Source organism: Ovis aries, chromosome 14 (assembly GCF_016772045.2).
Source record: "Ovis aries strain OAR_USU_Benz2616 breed Rambouillet chromosome 14, ARS-UI_Ramb_v3.0, whole genome shotgun sequence".
NCBI lineage: Eukaryota > Metazoa > Chordata > Mammalia > Artiodactyla > Bovidae > Ovis > Ovis aries.
In genome coordinates this window covers 57,725,110-57,750,502 of record NC_056067.1, presented here as the reverse complement: position 1 = coordinate 57,750,502, position 25,393 = coordinate 57,725,110, and the positions used below count along the sequence as shown (strand labels likewise).

Below are 25,393 nucleotides of genomic sequence, written 5' to 3'. Positions count from 1 at the left end.
CCTAGTCTGTCTCAAGGGCAGGGTCTTGACCTTCCAGCCTAGCGATGCTTCTGCCCTCCCTGCTAATGACCAGGTAACCCCCGAAGGTAGGAGAGGTGGGGTGTGGGGCTGGCCCTGCTCTGCTCTCTGTCCCCCTAAACAGAGCCTGGGAGTGTGCAGAAGCTCTGTGTCCCCAGAGCCTTAGTTGACTGAACAAGTACCAGTGCCAGGTTCTGTCCTAAGCACGTGACACGCATGAACTCATTTAATCCACATTTCTGCTAGTTTCTCTGTTTTTCGGATGAGCAAACTGAGGCACAGAGAGGCGAAGTCACTCTGGGAAAGTTGAACAGGTGGCAGGTGAAGTGGCAGGTGTCTGGGTTCCCAACAGGGCACTCTATGCCCCCAGCTTCTGCATTCCAAACGCCCGGATGCTCAGGTCGGCTTTAACTGCCAACAGCAGGACCAGAATCTGAGCCTGCCTGGGACCAGGGCACTGATGGGGATGGGGACCCAACGCCAAGGGGTCAGGAGGCTCCAGGCTCACGGCGGGGACCGTATCTCAGGGGATCTAGACGCACTTGTCCGTGAGATCTCAGCGTCTCTCCTGGATCAGGGGCAGCCCTCCATCTCCTGGATGCTCAGCCTGGGCTCTCCACACCTGATCATGAATTTGCTCCTGGACGTCCCAGGGGCTCTGATTGCCGGGGAACTAGCCAGGTGACCCTCCACCGGTACCCAGGGTACCTTGGGAAAGAGCGGACAGTGACGGGGCCGTGGGAGTCTCCAGCCTCATTTTAGGCTCATAGTTTGAAGGTGCAAATGGGAGAGATGGGGAAACAAGATTTCTCAGTCAGAAAGCCCCCACCTCGGGTCCATGGTACCTAACTTCCCCTTCCATGGTTCTTAAGAGCTGTCTCTCTGTCACCCTCTGGCTTCCTGTTGGAGCTTCCTCATTCCCTCCCCATATTCGAGACGCTTCGCTCCCCAACAGAGGGATCTGAACCGCCTCTGTGCTGGCGGATGCCGACATGGTGCCCTTGCTGCTGCTGCCCCTGCTGTGGGGGGGTGAGTGGGGGGGGTGGGGGGAAGGGGACACGGCGTGGGGAGGGGCTGAAGCTGCCACTGAGCCTCTGGGTCCCCCAGGGTCCCTGCAGGAGCTTCTGGGGTTTGAGCTCCAAGTGCAGGAATCAGTGGCGGTGCAGGCGTGCATGGACGTCCGCGTGCCCTGCTCCTTCTCCTACCACTGGTATCCCTGGTATCCCTCTGTGGAACCCCTCATCTATTGGTTCCGGGAAGGGGACGGCCCACACAGTGATCCTGTGGCCACCAACGACCCAAAGAGACGAGAGAAGCCAGAGACACGGGGCCGATTCCGCCTCGTCGGGGACCCCAGCAACAATGACTGCTCCCTGAGCATCCAAGAGGCCAGGCTGAGCGACTCAGGAGTCTACTACTTGCGAGTGGAGAGAGGACGTAATGTGAAATACAGTTACAGAGAGAAGAAGCTGAATTTGCAGGTGACAGGTATGAAAGGAGGCCCAGGAGAGGACCCTGGGGAGTGGGGACCTTCTTATTAGAATAGGAACAGGACATAGGACCACTCCCTGCCCCAGTCTTGGGGTTTTAGGGTTCAGGAGAGACCCAGGACCGGGGGTGAGCTGTAGCCGTGAGGCACTGGTTCCTCTGAGGGTCCCTGTCTGGGTCCCCACACCCCGGGGGCCAGGCATCTCCCTCTCTTCTCCTCAACCTCAGCAGAGAAACCCAACATCCAGTTTCTGGAGCCTCTGGAGTCTGGCCACCCCACAAAGTTGACCTGCAGCCTGTTGCTAGCCTGTGATGGGCGACACCCTCTCCTGTTCTCCTGGGTGGGAGACGCCCTTCACGGGATGGACCCAGGGACCCTCCACTCCTCGGAACTCACCCTCACCCCGAGGCCCCAGGACCACGGCACCAACCTCACCTGTTGGGTGACACTCCAGGGATCTCAGGTGACCCTGGAGACAACCGTCCAGCTCAACGTCTCCTGTGAGTGTGGAGGGGTGGCAGGGTCCCTGGGGGCTGTGTTGGCAGGAGGCGGGTGGCATCCCACATCCCTTTCCAGATGAGACTGGGGGAATAAAGCTCATCCTCTCAAGTGGCTTCTGGGGTGGCGCACCAATGCCTCCCTGCCTCTCCTGTTTTCCTCTCAGATGCTCCACGGTTTGTGACCACAAGAATATCTCAGGAAAGCTTCACAGGTAGGAAGGATGGTCTCTCCTCTGGGGCTGTGATGGGAGCAGGTCTCTGCCAGCTCAGGGCTCAGAGCTTGGAGATGAGATGGTCCCTCACTCCTCAGCCCCCAGGCTCTGGACCTGTCCTCCTGTCTCCCCAATGTCTCTCATCCATGGACTATTACTTTTGCCTGCTCCCTTTCCTTTTATTCTGCTTAAATTTTTAGTTTTAGCTGCGAGAAAACACACAGAAGATCAAAGTTACCATCTTCACCACTTTTAAGGGTAGATCTCAGGAGGGTGAGATCCACTGACAGTGCTGTGCAACCCATCTGCAGAGCTCTTCCCGACTGGCAGGACTGGAACGCCAAACCCGCCAGACACAGTGGCCCCGTCCCCTCCCACCGTCACAATGTCTGTGATTTGGACTACTCTAGCTTCTGCCTTTTTTTTTTTTTCAAGTTTCTGTCTGTCATCAACTCCTATGACAGGAACCCTCCTTCAGCTCTGATGTCATCATCTTTCAGAGGGATTCGTGTTCCCATTGCCCACAGCTCCACCCTGGACCCCATTCCAACCTCTCTTTACCTTCCTGGGTGGACTCCTCCCATCCCGAGTCTCCACTTGTTGTCATGCCCGCATCCTGACCCCCCCCCCCCCCAGTCCTGTCCCTACTCTGTCCATCCAGAGATGTTCTGCAGGTTTAAACACCTCTTGCTGATGCCTGTCAACTGCACCCTGACCCCACTTAACCCGGCTGTGGTTGGATGGCCCTCTACCCATCTCCCTCTCTCACCAGCTGCACCCATGACTCAGGGACTCTGCAGAGCTTCACTGCTCAAATCACTTTCCCCCTTTCCATGCCCTTGGCCCCAGAGCCAGCTGCAGTCTCGTCCTGGACCCTGGGCCACTGATCAGCTTCCTCCCTCAGCCTCCCCGCCTCCTGTCTCATGCGCAGTCCAGGCCCCACTTGCCCCAGCAGGGTCCTGTGAGTGTCGGCGCCGACGCTGAAGCTTCCCCTCCTCACAGGCTCCTACTGCTTGCCCGTCACCTTGGAGCAAAGCCCAGCGCTCTCAGCCCTGCTGTCAGGGCTCCAGCACATCTGCCCCTCCCTTGTCTCTCCCACTCTTATCGTGTCTCTGTTGCTCCGGGTCCTCTCTGCCGCGATGCAGACCACGTGCCTTTCTCCCCATCTCCCGGGCTCTCTCTCTCCGCACATCTTCCCGTCGGCTTCCCACTCACTTCTCTCCCTTCCATCCTCAGATCAGTTCCCATTTCTTCTGGGAGCCTGCAAAGACCACCAGGACTGTTGCCTCAAGGCCTCAGTGAGCTCATCCTTGGTCCTTGTCACCCGGTTGTCTTTCTGCATCCGGAAGTGGGCGGAGCGAGGGTGAGCCAGCCCTTGGCTCCACCCACTCATCTGTGCATCTCTCACCCAGATCTGAATGGCACGTCACTGCCCATCCTGGAGGGCCAGTTCCTGCGCCTGGTCTGTGTGGCCGACAGCAACCCCCCAGCCATGCTGAGCTGGCTCTGGGAGGGAAAACCCCTGAGTCCCTCCCAGCACTCAGCCCCCGGGGTCCTGGAGATACCCCGTGTCGGGGTCGGAGATGGAGGGGAAGTCACCTGCCGAGCTCAGCACCCACTGGGCTCCCAGCAAGTTTCCTTCAGCCTCTCTGTGCAGAGTGAGTTGCAGGACAGGTGCTGGGGGTGGGCAGCCTGGGCAGGTGTGTGCCTTTGGGAGGGCTGGGTCTGGGGACTGAGCTTCACCCCCTCTCCCTTCCCCAGAAGGCCCCCCTCCCTGCAGCTGTGAGACTGAGGAGCAGCAGGGCTCCTGGCCCCTGGTCCTCACCCTGATCAGGGGGGCCCTCATGGCGGCTGGCTTCCTCCTCACCTATGGCCTCACCTGGACCTACTACACCAGGTGAGCACAGGTGGCCCCCTGCGGGGAAGTCTAGGGAATGTTCTCTGGAGTTGCCGGTGGGGCTGGGCGGTCCTGTCCTGCCTGCAGCTAAACTGTGTGACTCTCCAGGGAGTTCCGTGTTGGTCCTGTAGCTAAGATTCCAGGTTTCCCCTGCAGGGGGCAGGGGTTGGATCCCGGGCTGGGGACTAAGATCCCACCTGCCTTGAGGCAGAGCCCAGAATGAATGAAATGGGTCTGCTTCTCTGACCTGAGACTGTGTTGGCTCTGCAGGTGTGGCGGCCAGTAGGGAGCTGGGCTGAGGGGTGTGGCTGAGCCTCGCTCCCTGTCATGAGGAGATTCACCTGAGGATGCAGAGCCCAGAGGACAGACGTGGGGACATCACTGGGTGCTTCTCCCTGGAAACCCTCCAGTCAAACCCTGTGTTATTTGCATCCATGAGCTTTTATTTGTGGTGATGATTGTGTGACAACAGGAAGAGTCAGTTCCATTGAAAGGAGACTTTCTGACTTACCTCACTTAGTATGAGATTATCCATGTTTTTATATCAATAACTCAGTGTTGGTTTTGCCATGGATTTTGTCTTGACAGTGGTATTTTATGTATGACTGTCCCTCCAGCTATGTATGAACCCTAAAGTACGATGACATTGTATTTGTTTCCATGTTTGGCTCTTTCAACATATCTTTGATATGAATGTTGTGATGAAAATAGGAAGGCTAGCAAGTTTTCCTGGTGGGTATGGAACTGCTTCGTCACAAGTTTGGCATATATTTAGTTCTAGAAGGTACCTTCAAAGGGTTCTCTTGAGTGGTCAAGTGAATTCCCATCCCCCCATCATATTTGAAGGTTCTGAGCTGTTTGTAGCCTCAGCATCACTTGTATTAGCAGTAGGTTCGGTGTTCAGTCCTGCCTTCCACTGTGGCAGTGTCTCCTTACCTTTTTATTTCCTTTATAGCAATGTGATATTGAGCTATTGGAATATCTTCTTTTGTGAAACTCTGGTTTGAGTTTTTGCCCATTTACAAATAAAAACTGGGCAATCTTTTTCTTATTGAGTTCTTTGTTCTGGGTATGATTTTTAAAATTAAAGTATAATTGATATATAATGTTGTGTTAGTGCCACAGTATAGCAAAGTGATTCAGCTATATATGTATATTTCTCTCAGATTCACTTCCACGATAAGTTATTACAAGATACTGAGTAGAGTTCCCTGTGCTATACAGTCGGTCTTTGTTGGTTACCTAGTTTATACACAGTTGTGTGTATATGTCAATCCCAATCTCTCCATTTATCCCTCCTTCTTTTAAAAGTGTTTATTTTTTAAGAAACAAAGATGTAAACATATATCCAAATAAATATAAAGCCAATATTCCTTTGCTCTCACAACCTGTTCCTGGGAGTGTCTCAAATGTATATGTTTATTGTCATATTTAGGAAATCTTCATGAAATTTCTCCCTTAAAGAATGGTAACATTACAGGTTGTTTCCACACGTGGCTCAAGCCCTTCCTGTGGCTTTGAAAACAAGGCTGTGAAGATTGTTGTTGTTGTTCAGCCTCTCAGTTGTGTCTGAATCTTGGTGAGACCTCATGGACTGCAGCAGGAGGGCTTCCGTGTCCTTCTCTATCTCCTGAGGCCTGCTCAAACTCACGTCCATTGAGTCAGTGATGCCATCCAACCATCTCGTCCTCTGTCGTCCCCTTCTCCTCCAGCCTTCTATCTTTCCCAGCATCAAGGTCTTTTTCAGCATCTGGATCTTTTCCAATGAATTAGCTCTTCACATCAGGTGACCAAAGTATTGGAGCTTCAGCTTCAGCATCAGTCCTTCCAATGACTATTCAGGCTTGATTTCCTTTACGATTTCCTTGTTTGATCTCCTTGCAGTCCAAGGGACTCTCAACAGTCTTCTCCAACAGCACAGTTTGAAAGCATCAATTCTTCTGCACTCAGCCTTCTTAATGGTGAAGAAAGAGTGACGGGTCCTGAATTGTGTTTCAGGTAAGGTCTAGCCTAGGGTCCCCAATCATGGGGCAAGGGTCTTCCTTTACCCACTCAGTTTTTCATGGTCTTTTGCCCCAGGGCTGGTCCCACAGACCCTGAGATCCAGGAAGACCCACAGCCCCGTTTGCCATGTTATGAAAACCCTTCTGGGCAAAGGAGCTTTTCACCTTCAGCTTTCTTGCCTGGCTTCCGCCCTCCACCGCATTTGGGTCAGGAAGCTTGTTTTCTGCCCCTAGGGGAACATATTTGAGAAATTTTTTAATATCTTTTCCCGAAAGTCCAGTTTTTCTGCTGTAGGGTGGGTGGCTCCGAATGGATCCGACCTCGTTTCTCTTTTCTGGTTGCGGCGCTGCAGGCTGGGCGACCCACAGTGGACGCGAACATCATTGGGAAGGCGATCGTGTCAGAGCCCTGGGAAGCCTCTGGGACTCTGGGGGCCCCATGATCACCCCCTGCGGTATAGGGGGGATGGGGAGGCGGTGGGGGTGGCGTGACGTTGCAGCCCCCACTCCAAGCCCACAGCCTTTAGCTTCCGAGTTTCCCTTCTGTTCTGGCAGCAACTGACTTCCTGTTGGGGCTTCCTGGTTCCCACCCCGCATTCGGGGCACTACTTTCCGCGACAGAGAGACTTGGACCCCGGGGGATGCGGACATGGTGCCCCTGCTGCTTCTGCTGCCCCTGCTGGTGGGGGGTGAGCGGCTTGGGAGGAGTGGGGGCGGGGGTGGTCACCGGTGGGGGAGGGGCGGCTCAGGTGGGGAGGGGCCTGCAGCTGCAGCTCAGCCTCCGTGTCCGCAGAATCCCTGCAGGAGAAGCCAGGGTACAGGCTCCGAGTGCAGGAATCCCTGGCCGTGCAGGCGGGCCTGGGCGTCCGCGTGCCCTGCTCCTTCTCCTACCCCTGGAGCTCCTGGTATTCCTCTATGGAACCCTTCATCTATTGGTTCCGGGAAGGGGACGGCCCACACAGTGATCCTGTGGCCACCAACAACCCGAAGAGGCCAGTGAAGACGGAGACTCAGGGCCGATTCCGCCTCCTCCGGGACCCCAGCCACAAGGACTGCTCCCTGAGCATCAGCGATGCCAGGATGAGCGACACAGGAGTCTACTATTTCCGGGTGGAGAGAGACGAAGTGAAATATAGTTACCGAGATAAGAAGCTGCGTTTGCAGGTGACAGGTATGGCAGGAGCCCAGGAGAGGACCCTGGGACATGGGGACCTTCCTGTTAGAATGTGAACAGGACGTAGGACCACCCCAGGTCTTGGGATGTGCGAGTGCAGGAGAGACCCAGGACTGGGAGTGAGCTGTGGCCCTTAGCACAGGTCCCTCTGAGGGTCCTCCTCTGGGTCCCCACGCCCCCATGGGGCCCAGGCATTTCCTTCTCTCTTCCTCAGCCCCACTAGGGAAACCCTACATCCAGTTTCCGGAACCTCTGGAGGCTGGTCGCCCCACAACGCTGACCTGCACCCTGTCACTAGCATCTGGTGGGGGACTCCCTCTCCTGTTCTCCTGGGCTGGGGAGGCAGTTGAAAGCATAGATCCAGACACCCTCCACTCCTCGGAGCTCACCCTCACCCCAAGGCCCCAGGACCACGGCACCAACCTCACCTGTTGGGTGACACTCCAGGGATCGCAGGTGACCCTGGAGACAACCGTCCAGCTCAACGTCTCCTGTGAGTGTGGAGGGGCGGCGGGGTCCCTGGGGGCGGTGTTGGCAGGAGGCGGGTGGCATCCCACATCCCTTTCCAGATGAGACTGGGGGAATAAAGCTCATCCTCTCAAGTGGTTTCTGGGGTGGAGCACCAGTGCCTCCCTGCCTCTCCTGTTTTCCTCTCAGATGCTCCACGGTTGGTGACCACGAGAATATCTCAGGAAAGCTTCACAGGTAGGAAGGATGGTCTCTCCTCTGGGGCTGTGATGGGAGCAGGTCTCTGCCAGCTCAGGGGTCAGGGCTTGGAGATGAGATGGTCCCTCATTCCTCTGTATCTGTCCTCTCTCCCGAATGTCTCTCATCCATGGACTATTACTTTTGCCTGCTCTCTTTCCTTTTATTCTGTTTAAAATTTTAGTTTTAACTGTGAGAAAACACACAGAAGATCAGAGTTACCATCTTCACCACTTTTAAGGGTAGAGCCCAGCAGCAGGAAGTCCATCTAGGCAGGGTGTTGTGCAACCCATCCACACAGCCCTGTCCATTCTGCAGAATCGAAACTCGAAACCCATCAGATATAGCTTCCGCACCCCCTCCTCCTTTCAGCCCCTGGGAATCAGCATTCCACTTTCTGTGTCTATGATTTGTATTACTGTATACATTCTGCTCTTTGTAAAAAAATTTTCTGTCTGTCCTCATCTCCTATGATCTGTGCCCTTCTTTAGCTCTGATGTCACCCTCTTTGCCAGGAGCCACCCCTGTTTCCTGGGCTACCCTGGCGGCTCGGACAGTAAAAATCTACCTGAAATGCAGGAGATGCCGGAGAAATGGGTTGGAACCCTGGGTTGTGATGATCCCCTGGAGCAGGAAATGGCAACCCACTCCAGTATTCTTGCCTGGAAAATTCCATGGACAGAGGAGCCTGGCAGGTTACAGATGACAGGGTCCCAAAGAGTCGGACATGACTCTTGACTGAGCATGCACAGAACCACCTCTTGCTGATGCCTGTCAATTGCACCCTGACCCACTTAACCGGGCTGTGGTTGGATGGCCCTCTACCCATCTCCCTTTCTCACCAGCTGCACCCATGTCTCAGGGACTCTGCAGAGCTTCACTGCTCAAATCACTTCCCCCTTTCCATGCTCTTGGCCCCGGAGCCAGCTGCAGTCTCGTCCTGGACCCTGGGCCACTGATCAGCTTCCTCCCTCAGCCTCCCCGCCTCCTGTCTCATGCGCAGTCCAGGCCCCACTTGCCCCAGCAGGGTCCTGTGAGTGTCGGCGCCGACGCTGAAGCTTCCCCTCCTCACAGGCTCCTACTGCTTGCCCGTCACCTCGGAGCAAAGCCCAGCGCTCTCAGCCCTGCTGTCAGGGCTCCAGCACATCTGCCCCTCCCTTGTCTCTCCCATCTTATCCTGCCTCTGTTGCTCCGGGTCCTCTCTGCCGCGATGCAGACCACGTGCCTTTCTCCCCATCTCCCGGGCTCTCTCTCTCCGCACATCTTCCCGTCAGCTTCCCACCCACTTCTCTCCCTTCCATCCTCAGATCAGTTCCCATTTCTTCTGGGAGCCTGCAAAGACCACCAGGACTGTTGCCTCAAGGCCTCAGTGAGCTCATCCTTGGTCCTTGTCACCCGGTTGTCTTTCTGCATCCGGAAGTGGGCGGAGCGAGGGTGAGCCAGCCCTTGGCTCCACCCACTCATCTGTGCATCTCTCACCCAGATCTGAATGGCACGTCACTGCCCATCCTGGAGGGCCAGTTCCTGCGCCTGGTCTGTGTGGCCGACAGCAACCCCCCAGCCATGCTGAGCTGGCTCTGGGAGGGAAAACCCCTGAGTCCCTCCCAGCACTCAGCCCCCGGGGTCCTGGAGATACCCCGTGTCGGGGTCGGAGATGGAGGGGAAGTCACCTGCCGAGCTCAGCACCCACTGGGCTCCCAGCAAGTTTCCTTCAGCCTCTCTGTGCAGAGTGAGTTGCAGGACAGGAGCTGGGGGTGGGCAGCCTGGGAGGTGTGTGCCTTTGGGAGGGCTGGGTCTGGGGACTGAGCTTCACCCCCTCTCCCTTCCCCAGAAGGCCCCCCTCCCTGCAGCTGTAAGACTGAGGAGCAGCAGGGCTCCTGGCCCCTGGTCCTCACCCTGATCAGGGGGGCCCTCATGGGGGCTGGCTTCCTCCTCACCTATGGCCTCACCTGGACCTACTACACCAGGTGAGCACAGGTGGCCCCCTGCGGGGAAGTCTAGGGAATGTTCTCTGGAGTTGCCTGTGGGGCTGGGCTGTCCTGTCCTGCCTGCAGCTAAACTGTGTGACTCTCCAGGGACTTCCATGTCGGTCCAGTGGTTGAGCCTGCGAGTTTCCACTGCAGGGGGCAGCAGTTCGATAGGATCCCACCTGCCTTGAGGCAGAGCCCAGAATGAATGAAATGGGTCTGCTTCTCTGACCTGAGACTGTGTTGGCTCTGCAGGTGTGGCGGCCAGTAGGGAGCTGGGCTGAGGGGTGTGGCTGAGCCTCGCTCCCTGTCATGAGGAGATTCACCTGAGGATGCAGAGCCCAGAGGACAGACATGGGAACATCACTGTCTGCTTCTCCCTGGAAAATCTTGACTCCAAATCTGTCTCATTTCCACCCAGGGGTTTTAACCTTTTAATTTGTAGAGGTGACTGTGTGATGACACAAAGAGTAAATTCCATTGAAAAGAGACTTTTATTCCTTTCATTTTCCAAGAATACATGGTCCCTCATCAGGGTAGGACCTAGGGGGAAGCACGAGGTGGTGCTCAAGGAGCAGGAGCAGGCGTGGGGAAGCCTTTCTTCTAGCTTCCAGGGGAGAGACAAGGCTTGTTGTTGTTCACTTCTCAGTTGTGTTTGGCTCTTTACAGCACAGCATGCCAGGCTTCCATGTCCTTCGTCATCTCTCAGAGCTTGCTCAAACTCTTTTTCATTGAGTTGGTGATGCCATCCAACCATGTCGTCCCCTTCTCCTTCTGCTTTCAATCTTTCCCAGCATCAGGGCCTTTTCTAATGAATTGACTCTTGGCATCAGGTGGCCAAAGTATTGGAGTTTCAGCTTCAGCATCAGTCCTTCCAATGAATATTCAGGATTGATTTCCTTTAGGAAGGACTGGTTGGATCTCCTTGCAGTCCAAGGGACTTTCAAGAATCTTCTCCAACATCACAGTTCAAAAGCATCAATTCTTTGGTGCTCAGCTTTCTTTATAGTCCAGCTTTCACATCCATACATGACTACTGAAAAAACCGTAGCTTTAACTAAATGGATCTTTATCAGCAAAATAATGTCTCTTCTTTTCAATGTGCTGTCTAACTTTGGAAGGAAATACAGCCTTTTTCCCAAGGATCAAGCATCTTTTAGTTTCATGGCTGCAGTCACCATCTGCAGTGATTTTGGGGTCCAAAAAAATAAAGTCTGTTACTGTTTCCATTGTTTCCCCATATATTTGCCATGAAGTGATGGGACCGGATGCCATGATCTTAGTTTTCTGAATGTTGACTTTTAAGCCAGCTATTCCACTCTCCTCTTTCACCTTCATGTAGAGGCTCTTTAGTTCCGCCTCTCTTTCTGCCATTAGGATGGTGACATCTGCATATTTGAGGTTATTGATATTTGTCCCGGCAATCTTGATTCCAGCTTGTGCTTCATCAAGCCTGCCATTTCGCATAATGTACTCTGCATAAAAATTAAAAAAGCAGGGTGATAATATACAGCCTTGACATATTCCTTTCCCAATTTTATACCGGTCTGTTGTTCCATGTCTGGTTCTAACTGTTGCTTCTTGACCTGCAAACATATTTTGTAAGAGGCTGGTAAAGCGGTCTGGTATCCCCAACTCTTGAAGAATTTTCCACAGTTTGTTGTGATCCACACAGTCAAAGGCTTTAGCATAGTCAGTGAAGCAGAAGTTGATGTTCTTCTGGAAAGCCCTTGCTTTTTCTATGATCCAGTTGATGTTGGCAATTTGATCTCTGGTTCTTCTGCCTTCTCCAAATCCAGATTGAACATCTGGAAGTTCTCAGTTCACATAGTGTTGAAACCTAGCTTGGAGAATTTTGAGCATTACTTTGCTAGCATGTGAAACGAGTGCAATTATGCGGTAATTTGAACATTCTTTGGCATTGCCCTTCTTTGGGATTGGAATGAAAACTGACCTTTTCCAGTCCTATGCCCACTGCTGAGTTTTCCAAACTTGCTGGCACATTGAGTTGAGCATTTTAACTGTTTTGCCCACAGCCAGTCCCTCCCATCAGGAAGCTTGCACAAGTCTCTTATCCTCATCCAGCAGATCACAGACAGAATGAAAACCAGTTACAGAAAACTAACCAAACTGATCACGTGGATCACAGCCTTGTCTAATTCAATGAAACCATGAGCCATGCTTTGTAGGGCCATGCAAGATGGACAGGACTTGGTGGAGAGTTCTGGTAAAATGTGGTCCTCTGAAGAAGGGAATGGCAAACCACTTCAGTATTCTTTCCTCGAGAACCCCATGAACAATATGCAAAGGCAAAAAGATAAGACTCTGAAAGATGAACTCCCCAGATCGGTAGGTGCCCAATATGCTGCTGGAGAAGAGGGGAGAAATAACTGCAGAAAAAATGAAGGGATGGAGCCAAAGCAAAAGCTAATACCCAGTTGTGGATGTGTCTAGTGATAAAAGTAAAGTCCGATGCTGTAAAGAACGATATTGCATAGGAACATGGAATGTTAGGTCTGTGAATCAAGGTAAATTGGAAGCGGTTAGACAGGAGATGGCAAGAACGAACATCAACATTTTAGGAATCGGTGAACTGGGATGGGCAAATTTAATTCAGATGAGCATTATGTCTACTACTGTGGGCAAGAATCCCTTTGAAGATATGGAGTAGCCATTATAGTCAACAAAAGTGTCCGAAATGCAGAACTCGGGTACAATCTCAAAACTGACAGAATGATGTCGGTTTGTTTCCAAGGCAAGCCTTCCAATATCACAGTAATCCAAGTCTATGCCCCGACCAGTAATGCTGAGGAGGCTGAAGTTGAATGGTTCTATGAAGACCTAAAAGACCTTCTAGAACTAACACCAAAAAAGATGTCCTTTTCATTAAAAGGGACTGGAATGCAAAAGTGCAAGTCAAGAGATACCTGGAGTAACAGGCAAGTTTGGTCTTGGAATGCGGAATGAAGCAGGGCAAAGGCTAATAGAGTTTTGCCAAGAGAACACACTGATCATAGCAAACACCTTCCAACAACACAAGAGACAACTCTACACAAGGACATCACCAGATAGTCAATACTGAAATCAGATTGATTATATTCTTTCCCTCTGAAGCTGGAGAAATGCTATATAGTCAACAAAAGCAAGACTGGGAGCTGACTGTGGCTCAGATCATGAATTCCTTATTGCAAAAATCAGACTTAAATTGAAGAAAGTAAGGGAAACCACTAGACCATTAGATATGACCTAAATCAAATCCCTATGACTGATTATACAGTGGAAGTGAGAAATAGATTCAAGGGATTAGATTTGATACACAGAGAGCCTGAAGAACTATGGATGGAGGTTCATAACATTGTACAGGAGGCGGTGATCAAAACCATCCCCAAGAAAATTAAGTGCAAAAAGGGAGAATGGTTGTCTGAGGAGGCCTTACAAATAGCTGAGAAAAGGAGAGAAGTGAAAGGCAAAGGAGAAAAGGAAAGACATACATCTGAATGCAGAGTTTCAAAGAATAGCAAGGAGAGATAAGAAAGCCTTCATTAGTGAAAAATGCTAAGAAATGGAGGAAAACAATAGAATGGGAAAGACTAGAGATCTCTTCAAGAAAGTTAGAGATACCAAGAGAGCATTTCATGCAAAGGTGAGCACAATAAAGGACAGAAATGGTATGGACCTAACAGAAGCAGGAGATATTAAGAGGTGGCAAGAATACACAGAAGTATACAAAAAAGATCTTCATGACCCAGATAACCACAATGGTGCAATCTATCAGCTAGAGCCAGATATCCTGGAGTGCAAGGCAAGTAGGCCCTTAGGAAGCATCACTATGAACAAAGCTAGTAGAGTTGATGGAATTCCAGCTGAGCTATTTCAAATCCTAAAAGATGATGCTGTGAAAGTGCTGCACTCAATATGCCAGCAAATTTGGAAAACTCAGCAGTGGCCTCAGGACTGGAAAAGGTCAGTTTTCATTCCAATCCCAAAGAAGGAGGCAAAGCTGGAAAGGGAGAATTCTTTAGGATCTTCTCCTGCAAATGATTCCTCTGGGTTGAAGAGGTGACCTTCAGTAGCTGTTGTCTGTAGTGGGTGATTTAGGGTAAGGGAAATAGTGAGTTTGGGACTGAGGGGTGGATCAAATAGGGTGATTGGGCATTATGGGGTACGGATTGGTTGGTTTTCATCTGAAGGATGAGGTCTTGTTAGAGCTCTTTTCTGTTTCTAAGAATTGGTTGACCCTTGGAGGCAGTGTCCTTTATGGACCATCATGATTTTTAAGATGTGAAATCATCATAAGGAATAGAAAATAAAATATAGTTATTGAATACACCGAGCCCCGCCCACTATTGCCTCTTGTTTCTGAAGTCCACTCACCATCTACTACCTGCTTCTGCTCTTGGTCTTGCCTGAACCCGCCCTCCAGCCCTGATCCTCTCCCTCCATGTCAAGCCCTACATGACCTTCTCCCCTCATGAACCAAAAGTGATCGGTTAACACCTGAGTTTCCAGTCTTCAACTTCCCTATCAATATGGAGGTCCACACAGAGTAGAATCAGTAACACAGTTTTTCTTTCTGGTGTCAAGTCACCTACTTCTTCATAACTGGTATAAATTATCACGACATTTATAATTTAAGCATTTTATTAAGCAATATACAAATATGAAAATCGATATTACCATTTGGTTTTCCTGTGAGACTTTTTAAAGCAAAATAATCTCTTAATTGCACCAATATTTTCGGTTGATCTGTTTCCATGAAGATTTCCTGTTTCTTTTTGATGCCTACCTTAAATTGAGCAAAGTTGCAGTTCTGAAGAGCACAGTTGGATGGAGGTTTATGTATATACAGACCATGCTATGCCGCAAAGTTCAGCAAGCAGATTCTTCCCACCTCCCTCTGGTGGTCAGCTCACACTGTCAGAAAGAAGGGGGCTGAGCTGAGACTGGAAGTGGGAGGAGCAGTTCTCACAGTAAAGAGAAGGAGGTGGCAGCTCAGATGGTGATGAGCTAAGAGGTGTGACAGCCTGTGGGGTGAGGGGAGAGGCACCTATGTCTCCAGCTTGGCAGGAAGGTCCAGGAGCAGCAGAGACACAACAGTGGTTGAGAGAAAGCAGGTCAGATGCTTTGCAACCTGGAGTGTCAGGCTCTCCGTTTTCTCTCTTGATAGATCCGTGAGCCAGACTGTGTGCTGTGTCTCAGTACTTTGTTTTTCAGGCTATCAGTGTTTTTACATGTATCAAGGATTTTTTGGTTTTGCTATAATTATTGCCTTTCAAATAATATTTTCTGTGGGACTATACCTCCAGTTATGGATCAAGTCTAAAATACTCTGACATTGCATTTGTTTCCCAATTTTGACTCTTTCAAAACCACTTTGATATGAACGTTGTGATGAAAATAGGAAGGCTAGCACGTCTATGGGGTCGCACAGAGTCGGATACAACTGAAGCGACTTAGCAGCAGCAGCAGCACTGATCTGGGCTTCCCAGGTAGCTCAGTTGGTAAAGAATCTGCCTGCAATGCTGGAGACCCCGTTCAATTCCTGGGTCAGGAAATTCCCCTGGAGAAGGGATAGACTACCCACTCCGGTGTTCTTGGACTTCCCTGGTGATTCAACTGGTAAAGAATCCTCCTGCAATGTGAGAGACTGGGGTTTGACCCCTGCATTGGGGAAATCCCTTGGAGGAGGGCATGGCAACTGACTTCCAGTATTCTTGCCTGGAGAATCCCCATGGACAGAGGAGCTTGGCGGGCTGCAGTCCATGGGGTCGCAAAGCGTGGGACATGACTGAGGGAACAAGCACATCACAGCAGCACAGCACTTCTTTCCTGGTGGGTGTGGACGTGTTTCGTCATAAGGCCAGCATTTCTTTAATTCTAGAAGGCAGCCTCAAAGAGTTCTCTTGATTAGCCAAGTGAATGTCCATCCCAGCATCGTATATGAGAGCTCTGAACTTTCTACATCCTCAGCAGCTCTCGTCTTACCTGCAGGCTCAGTTTTCAGCGCTGCACTCCATTGTGGTAGTATCTCATTGTCCTTTTCATTTATTTCCCTTCTGTGCAATGATGTGGAACCATTTGAATATTTGCTTTTGTGAAATTCCTGTTTGATTTCTTGCTCATTTAATAATAAAAATTGGGCAGTCTTTTTTGAAAAAAAAAAAAAAGAAAGCTTGAATTCTTTATTCTGTATGTGTATTTTTAAAAATTGAAGTTAATGGATTTATAATGTTGTGTTAGTTCCACAGTGTAGCAAAGTGGTTCAGTTATATATATATATATATATATTCTCTTCAGGTTCTTTTCCATGTATAATATATGAAACATGTATATTCTTTTCAGGTTGTTTTCCATCATAGCTTACTACAAGGTGCCAAGTAGTGTTTCCTGTGCTATATATTTGGTCCTTGTTGGTTATCTACTTTATATATAATAGTGTGTACATGTTAATTCCAAACCTCTAATTTGTCCCTTTACAAAATGAGTCTTTTTTTTTTCTTTTTCTGCCTTTTTATTCTTTTTTTTTTTTTAGTTTTTTATTTTTTAAATTTTAAAATCTTTAAATCTTACATGCATTCCCAAACATGAACCTCCCTCCCACCTCCCTCCCCATAACATCTTTCTGGGTCATCCCCATGCACCAGCCCCAAGCATGCTGCATCCTGCGTCAGACATAGACTGGCGATTCAATTCACATGATAGTATACATGTTAGAATGTCATTCTCCCAAATCATCCCACCCTCTCCCTCTCCCTCTGAGTCCAAAAGTCCGTTATACACATCTGTGTCTCTTTCCCTGTCTTGCATACAGGGTCGTCATTGCCATCTTCCTAAAGTCCATATATATGTGTTAGTATACTGTATTGGTGTTTTTCTTTCTGGCTTACTTCACTCTGTATAATCGGCTCCAGTTTCATCCATCTCATCAGAACTGATTCAAATGAATTCTTTTTAACGGCTGAGTAATACTCCATTGTGTATATGTACCACAGCTTTCTTATCCATTCATCTGCTGATGGGCATCTAGGTTGTTTCCATGTCCTGGCTATTATAAACAGTGCTGCGATGAACATTGGGGTACATGTGTCTCTTTCAATTCTGGTTTCCTCGGTGTGTATGCCCAGCAGTGGGATTGCTGGGTCATAAGGTAGTTCTATTTGCAATTTTTAAGGAATCTCCACACTGTTTTCCATAGTGGCTGTACTAGTTTGCATTCCCACCAACAGTGTAGGAGGGTTCCCTTTTCTCCACACCCTCGCCAGCATTTATTGCTTGCAGATTTTTGGATCACAGCCATTCTGACTGGTGTGAAGTGGTACCTCATTGTGGTTTTGATTTGCATTTCTCTAATAATGAGTGATGTTGAGCATCTTTTCATGTGTTTGTTAGCCATCCGTATGTCTTCTTTGGAGAAATGTCTATTTAGTTCTTTGGCCCATTTTTTGATTGGGTCGTTTATTTTTCTGGAGTTGAGCTGCAGAAGTTGCTTGTATATTTTTGAAATTAGTTGTTTGTCAGTTGCTTCATTTGCTATTATTTTCTCCCATTCCGAAGGCTGTCTTTTCACCTTGCTTATATTTTCCTTTGTTGTGCAGAAGCTTTTAATTTTAATTAGATCCCATTTGTTTATTTTTGCTTTTATTTCCAGAATTCTGGGAGGTGGATCATAGAGGATCCTGCTGTGATTTATGTCTGAGAGTGTTTTGCCTATGTTCTCCTCTAGGAGTTTTATAGTTTCTGATCTTACATTTAGATCTTTAATCCATTTTGAGTTTATTTTTGTGTGCGGTGTTAGAAAGTGATCTAGTTTCATTCTTTTACAAGTGGTTGACCAGTTTGCCCAGCACCACTTGTTAAAGAGATTGTCTTTACTCCATTGTATATTCTTGCCTCCTTTGTCAAAGATAAGGTGTCCATATGTGTGTGGATTTATCTCTGGGCTTTCTATTTTGTTCCATTGATCTATATGTCTGTCTTTGTGCCAGTACCATACTGTCTTGATGACTGTGGCTTTGTAGTAGAGCCTGAAGTCAGGCAAGTTGATTCCTCCAGTTCCATTCTTCTTTCTCAAGATTGCTTTTGGCTATTCGAGGTTTTTTGTATTTCCATACAAATCTCGAAATTATTTGCTCTAGTTCTGTGAAAAATGTGGCTGGTAGCTTGATAGGGATTGCATTGAATTTGTAAATTGCTTTGGGTAGTATACTCATTTTCACTATATTGATTCTTCCAATCCATGAACATGGTATATTTCTCCATCTATTAGTGTCCTCTTTGATTTCTTTCATCAGTGTTTTATAGTTTTCTATATATAGGTCTTTAGTTTCTTTAGGTAGATACATTCCTAAGTATTTTATTCTTTTCGTTGCAATGGTGAATGGAATTGTTTCCTTAATTTCTTTTCTACTTTCTCATTATTCGTGTATAGGAATGCAAGGGATTTCTGTGTGTTGATTTTATATCCTGCAACTTTACTATATTCATTGATGATCTCTAGTAATTTTCTGGTGGAGTCTTTAGGGTTTTCCATGTAGAGGATCATGTCATCTGCAAACAGTGAGAGTTTTACTTCTTCTTTCCAATTTGGATTCCTTTTATTTCTTTTTCTGCTCTGATTGCTGTGGCCAAAACTTCCAGAACTATGTTGAATAGTAGCGGTGAAAGTGGACACCCTTGTCTTGTTCCTGACTTTAGGGAAATGCTTTCAATTTTTCACCATTGAGGATAATGTTTGCTGTGGGTTTGTCATAGATAGCTTTTATTATGTTGAGGTATGTTCCTTCTATTCCTGCTTTCTGGAGAGTTTTTATCATAAATGGATGTTGAATTTTGTCAAAGGCCTTCTCTGCATCTATTGAGATAATCATATGGTCTTTATTTTTCAATTTGTTAATGTGGTGAATTACATTGATTGATTTGCGGATATTGAAGAATCCTTGCATCCCTGGGATAAAGCCCACTTGGTCATGGTGTATGATCTTTTAATGTGTTGTTGGATTCTGATTGCTAGAATTTTGTTGAGGATTTTTGCATCTATGTTCATCAGAGATATTGGCCTGTAGTTTTCTTTTTTTGTGACATCTTTGTCAGGTTTTGGTATTAGGGTGATGGTGGCCTCATAGAATGAGTTTGGAAGTTTACCTTCCTCTGCAATTTTCTGGAAGAGTTTGAGGAGGATAGGTGTTAGCTCTTCTCGAAATTTTTGGTAGAATTCAGCTGTGAAGCCATCTGGACCTGGGCTTTTGTTTGCTGGAAGATTTCTGATTACAGTATCAATTTCCGTGCTTGTGATGGGTCTGTTAAGATTTTCGATTTCTTCCTGGTTCAGTTTTGGAAAATTGTACTTTTCTAAGAATTTGTCCATTTCTTCCACGTTGTCCATTTTATTGGCATACAACTGCTGATAGTAGTCTCTTATGATCCTTTGTATTTCTGTGTTGTCTGTTGTGATCTCTCCATTTTCATTTCTAATTTTATTGATTTGATTTTTCTCTCTTTGCTTCTTGATGAGTCTGGCTAATGGTTTGTCAATTTTATTTATCCTTTCAAAGAACCAGCTTTTGGCTTTGTTGATTTTTGCTATGGTCTCTTTTGTTTCTTTTGCATTTATTTCTGCCCTAATTTTTAAGATTTCTTTCCTTCTACTCACTCTGGGGTTCTCCAACTCTTCCTTTTCTAGTTGCTTTAGTTGTAGAGTTAGGTTATTTATTTGACTTTTTCTTGTTTCTTGAGGTATGCCTGTATTGCTATGAACTTTCCTCTTAGCACTGCTTTTATAGTGTCCCACAGGTTTTGGGTTGTTGTGTTTTCATTTTCATTAGTTTCTATGCATATTTTGATTTCTTTTTGATTTCTTCTGTGATTTGTTGGTTATTCAGAAGTGTGTTGTTCAACCTCCATATGTTGGAATTTTTAATAGTTTTCTCCTGTAATTGAGATCTAATCTTAATGCATTATGGTCAGAAAAGATGCTTGGAATGATTTCGATTTTTTGAATTTATCAAGTTTAGATTTATGGCCCAGGATGTGATCTATCCTGGAGAAGGTTCCATGAGCACTTGAAAAAAGGTGAAATTCGTTGTTTTGGGGTGAAATGTCCTATAGATATCAATTAGGTCTAACTGATCTAATGTATCATTTAAAGTTTGCGTTTCTTTGTTAATTTTCTGTTTAGTTGATCTGTCCATAGGTGTGAGTGGGGTATTAAAGTCTCCCACTATTATTGTGTTATTGTTGATTTCCCTTTCATACTTGTTAGCATTTGTCTTACATATTGCGGTGCTCCTATATTGGGTGCATATATATTTATAATTGTTATATCTTCTTCTTGGATTGTTCCTTTGATCATTATGTAGTGGCCTTCTTTGTCTCTTTTCACAGCCTTTGTTTTAAAGTCTATTTTATCGGATATGAGTATTGCCACTCCTGCTTTCTTTTGGTCTCTATTCGCGTGGTATATCTTTTTCCAGCCCTTCACTTTCAGTCTGTATGTGTCCCTTGTTTTGAGGTGGGTCTCTTGTAAGCAGCATATAGAGGGGTCTTGTTTTTGTATCCATTCGGCCAGTCTTTGTCTTTTGGTTGGGGCGTTCAACCCATTTACGTTTAAGGTAATTATTGATAAGTATGATCCCGTTGCCATTTACTTTATTGTTTGGGGTTCGGGTTTATACACCCTTTCGTGTTTCCTGTCTAGAGGATATCCTTTAGAATTTGTTGGAGAGCTGGTTTGGTGGTGCTGAATTCTCTCAGCTTTTGCTTGTCTGTAAAGCTTTTGATTTCTCCTTCGTATTTGAATGAGATCCTTGCTGGGTACAGTAATCTGGGCTGTAGGTTATTGTTTTTCATCACTTTAAGTATGTCTTGCCATTCCCTCCTGGCCTGAAGAGTTTCTATTGACAGATCAGCTGTTATCCTTATGGGAATCCCCTTGTGTGTTATTTGTTGTTTTTCCCTTGCTGCTTTTAATATTTGTTCTTTGTGTTTGATCTTTGTTAATTTGATTAATATGTGTCTTGGGGTGTTTCGCCTTGGGTTTATCCTATTTGGGACTCTCTGTGTTTCTTGGACTTGGGTGATTATTTCCTTCCCCATTTTAGGGAAGTTTTCAACTATTATCTCCTCAAGGATTTTCTCATGATCTTTCTTTCTGTCTTCTTCTTCTGGGACTCCTATAATTCGAATGTTGGAGCGTTTCATATTATCCTGGAGGTCTCTGAGATTGTCCTCGTTTCTTTTAATTCGTTTTTCTTGTTTCCTCTCTGATTCATTTATTTCTACCATTCTATCTTCTATTTCACTAATCCTATCTTCTGCCTCTGTTATTCTGCTATTTGTTGCCTCCAGAGTGTTTCTGATCTCATTTATTGTGTTATTCATTATATTTTGACTCTTTTTTATTTCTTCTAGGTCCTTGTTAAACCTTTCTTGCATCTTCTCAATCCTTGTCTCTAGGCTATTTATCTGTGTTTCCATTTTGATTTCAAGATTTTGGATCATTTTCACTATCAATATTCGGAATTCCTTCTCCGGTAGATTCCCTACTTCTTCCTCTTTTGTTTGATTTGGTGGGCAACTCTCCTGTTACTTTACCTGCTGAGTATTCCTCTGTCTCTTCATCTTGGTTATATTGCTGCGTTTGGGGTGGCCTTTTTATATACTGATAATTTGTGGAGTTCTCTTTATTATGGAGCTTCCTCACTTTGGGTGGGGTTCTATCAGTGGCTTGTCAAGGTTTCCTGGTTAGGGAGGCTTGTGTTGGAGTTTTGGTGGGTGGGGCTGGGTTTCTTCTCTCTGGAGTGCAGTGGAGTGACCCGTAATGGGTTATGAGACATCAAAGGTATTGGGATAATTTTGAGCTGCCTGTATATTGAGGCTCAGGGGAGTGTTCCTGTGTTGCTGGAGAATTTGGGTGGTATGTCTTGTTTTGGAACTTGTTGGCCCTTGGGTGGAGCTTGGTTTCAGTGTAGGTATGAAGGCTTTGATGAGCTCCTATTGCTTAATGTTCCCTGAATTCAAGAGTTCTCTAATGTTTTCAGGCTTTGGGTTTAAGCTTCCTGCTTCTGGTTTTCAGTTTTATTTTCACAGTAGCCTCTAGACTTCTCCATCTATACAGCACCGATGATAAAACATCTAGGTTAAAGATGAAAAGTTTCTCCACCTTGAGGGACACTCAGAGAGGTTCACTGAGTTACAAGGAGAAGAGAAGATGGAGGGGTAGTTAGAGGTAACTGGAATGAGATGTGGTGAGATCAAGAGAGGAGAGAGCAAGCTAGCCAGTAGTCACTTCCTTATGTGCGCTCTATAGTCTGGACCGCTCAGAGGTATTTACAGAGTTATACGGGGAAGAGGAGAGGGAGGAAGTAGACAGAGGTGACCAGGAGGATAAGAGAGAGGAATGAGTAGGAGAGAGACAAATCCTGCCAGTAACCAGTTCCTTAGGTGTTCTCTACCGTCTGGAACACACAGAGATTCACAGAGTTGGATAGAGAAGAGATGGGGAGAAAAGAGACAGAGGCCACCTGGTGGAGAAAAAGGAGAGGCCAGAGGAGGAGAGAGTGGACAAGCCAGTAATCTTGCTCTCAGGTAAACTTGGGTAGTGAAGTTTGGGTTTTTAAATGTACAAAATTGACAACAAAGATTAAAAATCTGGAGTAGAGGTTGGATTTTCAAAGATACAATATTAAAGAAAAGCAGAAGGAAAAAGGAAGAAAGAAAAAAAAGAATTATTAAAGAACAAACAAACAAAAAAACCAAAACTAAACTAAACACCAACAACCATCCAAAGAGTATATATGGTGTTTGCCTTAAAAAAAAAAAAAAGTCTTTTTTTTTTTAAAATAGTAATACTAGGTTATAGAAATAAAAATTAGAGGAGAAATAGAAGATTTAACAATTAAAAAAAGCTCGGAAAAAAAAGAAAAAAAATGCAAAGGCAAAAAAAAAAGAATGATTTTAAAAATATTAAAAATTAAAAATATATCTGGCTCTTCTCTGATGTTATGGGCCGTGTGGGCTCACTTCCAAGGTGGTTCCCTCTGTTTAACTTTTTTCTGTTTGCTGGTTTTTAGGCTCACTAGTTCAGTCGCGCTGTGGGGAGGGGGATGCTGCAAACAAATAGCACTGTCGTGTGTACACAGTATCTCTGCCCCGCTTGACCTGTCCTTTCTCGCGGCGCACAAACCGCTCCGGCTCTACGATGCTCAGCCGGGAACCGTCTGGGGCCGGCCCTAGGCTGCGTGCACTTCCCGGTCCAAGCCGCTCAGGTTCGGCCCTCAGGCAGCCCTCAGAGGCACAAATGCGGCTGGGACTGCGCTTTGTGCCCTTCCCAGGTCCGAGTAGCTCAGGAGTTTGGCGAGCGCGATCGCCGCGGCTTGTCACCTTTTCCGCCGCTGCCGCTCAGCTCTCTGGGTGGACCGCTGGCGCACCCCGTGAGGCAGACTGTGACTGTCCAGCACCCCAGAAGTCTTAGCAAAGGAGCCTGCTTGCAGTTAGGTAAGTAAAGTCTCTCCGGGTCTGCAATTGCCCCTTTCCAGTCCTTTCGGCTCTGGCTGCCTGTCCCCGGCGGGGAATGGTCTGCAGCCGGCTTTTTCCGTTCCGTCCTTTGTTCTGTGCTGGGTCCTGGCGGTGTCTTATGTTCGAGCTTTTCACGTGGTAGCTATCCCACAGTCTGGTTTGCTAGCCCAAGTTAGATCGTTCTGGTGGAGCGTGGGGCGTTCGTGCCCGATTCTTACAAAGCACTGCAGCCCGCGCCTCCCGCGCGTCCCTGCCTTGCCCCCACTTCCCAATGGCGGATGCAGGCGTCTGTGCTGCTTTTCCGCTGGGGGAGTTACTGGTGGGCTTGTAATCTCTTGGTTTTAATTATTTATCTATTTTTCCTTCCTGTTATGTTGCCCTCTGTGTTTCCAAGGCTCGCCACAGACTCGGCAGGAGAGTGTTTCCTGGTGTTTGGAAACCTCTCTTCTTAAAATTCCCTTCCCAGGACAGGCTTCCCTTCCCGGGACGGAGCTCCCTCCCCACCTCCTTTGTCTCCTTTTTCGTCTTTTATATTTTTTCCTACCTGATTTTGAAGACAATGGTCTGCTTTTCTGGTTGCCTGATGTCCTCTGCCAGCCTACAGAAGTTGTTTTGCGGAGTTTGCTCGGCGTTGAAATGTTCTTTTGAGGAATTTGTGAGGGAGAACGTGATCTTCCCGTCCTATTCCTCCGCCATCTTTCCCTCTCTCCAAAATGAGTCTTTTGACTTGTGACTTTCTTTCCCCCTCTTCTCTCTCTCTTCTTTGCCGTGCAGGAGTCTAAAAATTATTTTACGAAATCTTCTCATCAGTGTTTTCATTTGTATGCAGTGCGCTGGCTGTCCAATTATGGAATCTTTGCAAATCTCAATATCTTTTTGAAATTGAAGTATAGATGATATATATTATGTTAGTTTCAGGTGTACAACAGAATGCTGCACCACCAAATATATTACAGAATGATCACCCTGACTGGACCTAGTTACCATCTGCCAGCGTATACAACGATGACAGTGTTAATGGCTGTAGTCAATTGCTATAGCTTTGTAGTAGGGTTGACATCAGAGAGTATCATGCTTCCAGCTTCGTTCTTCTTTCTCAAGATTGTTTTGACTATTCGAGGTCTTTGATGGCGTCATAAAAATTTGAGGATTATTTGTTCTGGCCCTGTTCGAAATGCCATGGGTATTCTAGATAAGGATTGAATAGAATCTGTACTGCAAGGCTACAATGGACATTTTCCCAATATTCATTCTTCTAATCTGTGACCATGTATATCTTTCAATTTCTTTGTGTCTTCTTCAGTTCCTTTCATAAATGGCTTATGTCTCTTCTCCTTGATGAAATTTATTCCTGGGTATTTTATTCTCTTTGATGCAATTATCCATGGGAATCTTTTCTTTATTCATTTTATTTATTTTAGTTGGAGGCTAATTACTTTACGATATTGTAGTGGTTTTTGTCATACATTGATATGAATCAGCCATGGGTGTACATGTGTTCCCCATCCTGAACCCCCCTCCCACCTCCCTCCCCATCCCATCCCTCTGGGTCATCCCAGTGCACCAGCCCTGAGCACCCTGTCTCATGCATCAAACCTGGACTGGTGATCTGTTTCATAATATACATGTTTCAATGCTATTCTCTCAGATCATCCCACCCTCGCCTTCTCCCACAGAGTCCAAAAGACTGTTCTATACATCTGTGTCTCTTTTGCTATCTTGCATATGGAGTTATCATTACCATCTTGGGAATGTTTTAAAATGTTTTCTGATAGATATCTTCCTTCATTTCCCCAGCACTACATACAATTGTGTTTTGTGTATGTATTGGGGATAGCAGGAAAAAATGGTTTTTGAGGACAGGAAATAGCTTCAATCAGATACTAGGGGTCATGTTGCAAAGGCTCACCCTTCAT

At 47.0% G+C, this 25,393-nt stretch overlaps 2 protein-coding genes across 10 annotated transcripts in view; both read left to right on the top strand.

Annotated features, from left to right (window-relative positions):
- Window positions 1-992: 992 nt before the first annotated feature.
- Window positions 993-5,486, top strand: LOC105601985 (sialic acid-binding Ig-like lectin 14). Of its 2 annotated transcripts, none has more exons than XM_042231064.2 (6): window positions 993-1,506; window positions 1,738-2,007; window positions 2,172-2,219; window positions 3,632-3,877; window positions 3,981-4,116; window positions 4,387-5,486. In XM_042231064.2, the coding sequence occupies exons 1-6, from the start codon at window positions 1,011-1,013 to the stop codon at window positions 4,400-4,402; spliced, it is 1,212 nt and encodes a 403-aa protein (XP_042086998.1). In that variant the 5' UTR covers window positions 993-1,010; the 3' UTR covers window positions 4,403-5,486. The 2 variants fall into 2 exon arrangements, with proteins under 2 accessions (XP_042086998.1, XP_027833759.1); XM_027977958.3 differs by having other exon boundaries at window positions 1,735-2,007.
- A 1,249-nt stretch (window positions 5,487-6,735) lies between these two features.
- Window positions 6,736-25,393, top strand: part of LOC101102085 (sialic acid-binding Ig-like lectin 14) — a 52,329-nt gene continuing 33,671 nt past the window's right edge. The window contains exons 1-7 of one of the 8 annotated variants that reach the window (XM_060398836.1): window positions 6,736-6,808; window positions 6,913-7,290; window positions 7,508-7,786; window positions 7,951-7,998; window positions 9,482-9,727; window positions 9,833-9,965; window positions 10,221-10,456. In XM_060398836.1, the coding sequence (XP_060254819.1) occupies window positions 6,769-6,808; window positions 6,913-7,290; window positions 7,508-7,786; window positions 7,951-7,998; window positions 9,482-9,727; window positions 9,833-9,965; window positions 10,221-10,236 (1,140 nt within the window). In that variant the 5' untranslated portion in view covers window positions 6,736-6,768 and the 3' untranslated portion in view covers window positions 10,237-10,456. Of the gene's footprint in view, window positions 6,809-6,912; window positions 7,291-7,507; window positions 7,787-7,919; window positions 7,999-9,481; window positions 9,728-9,829; window positions 9,966-10,220; window positions 10,457-25,393 lie in introns of those variants that run through there. The other 7 variants (XM_027977503.2, XM_060398835.1, XM_060398840.1 and 4 more) reach the window with 7 other exon arrangements.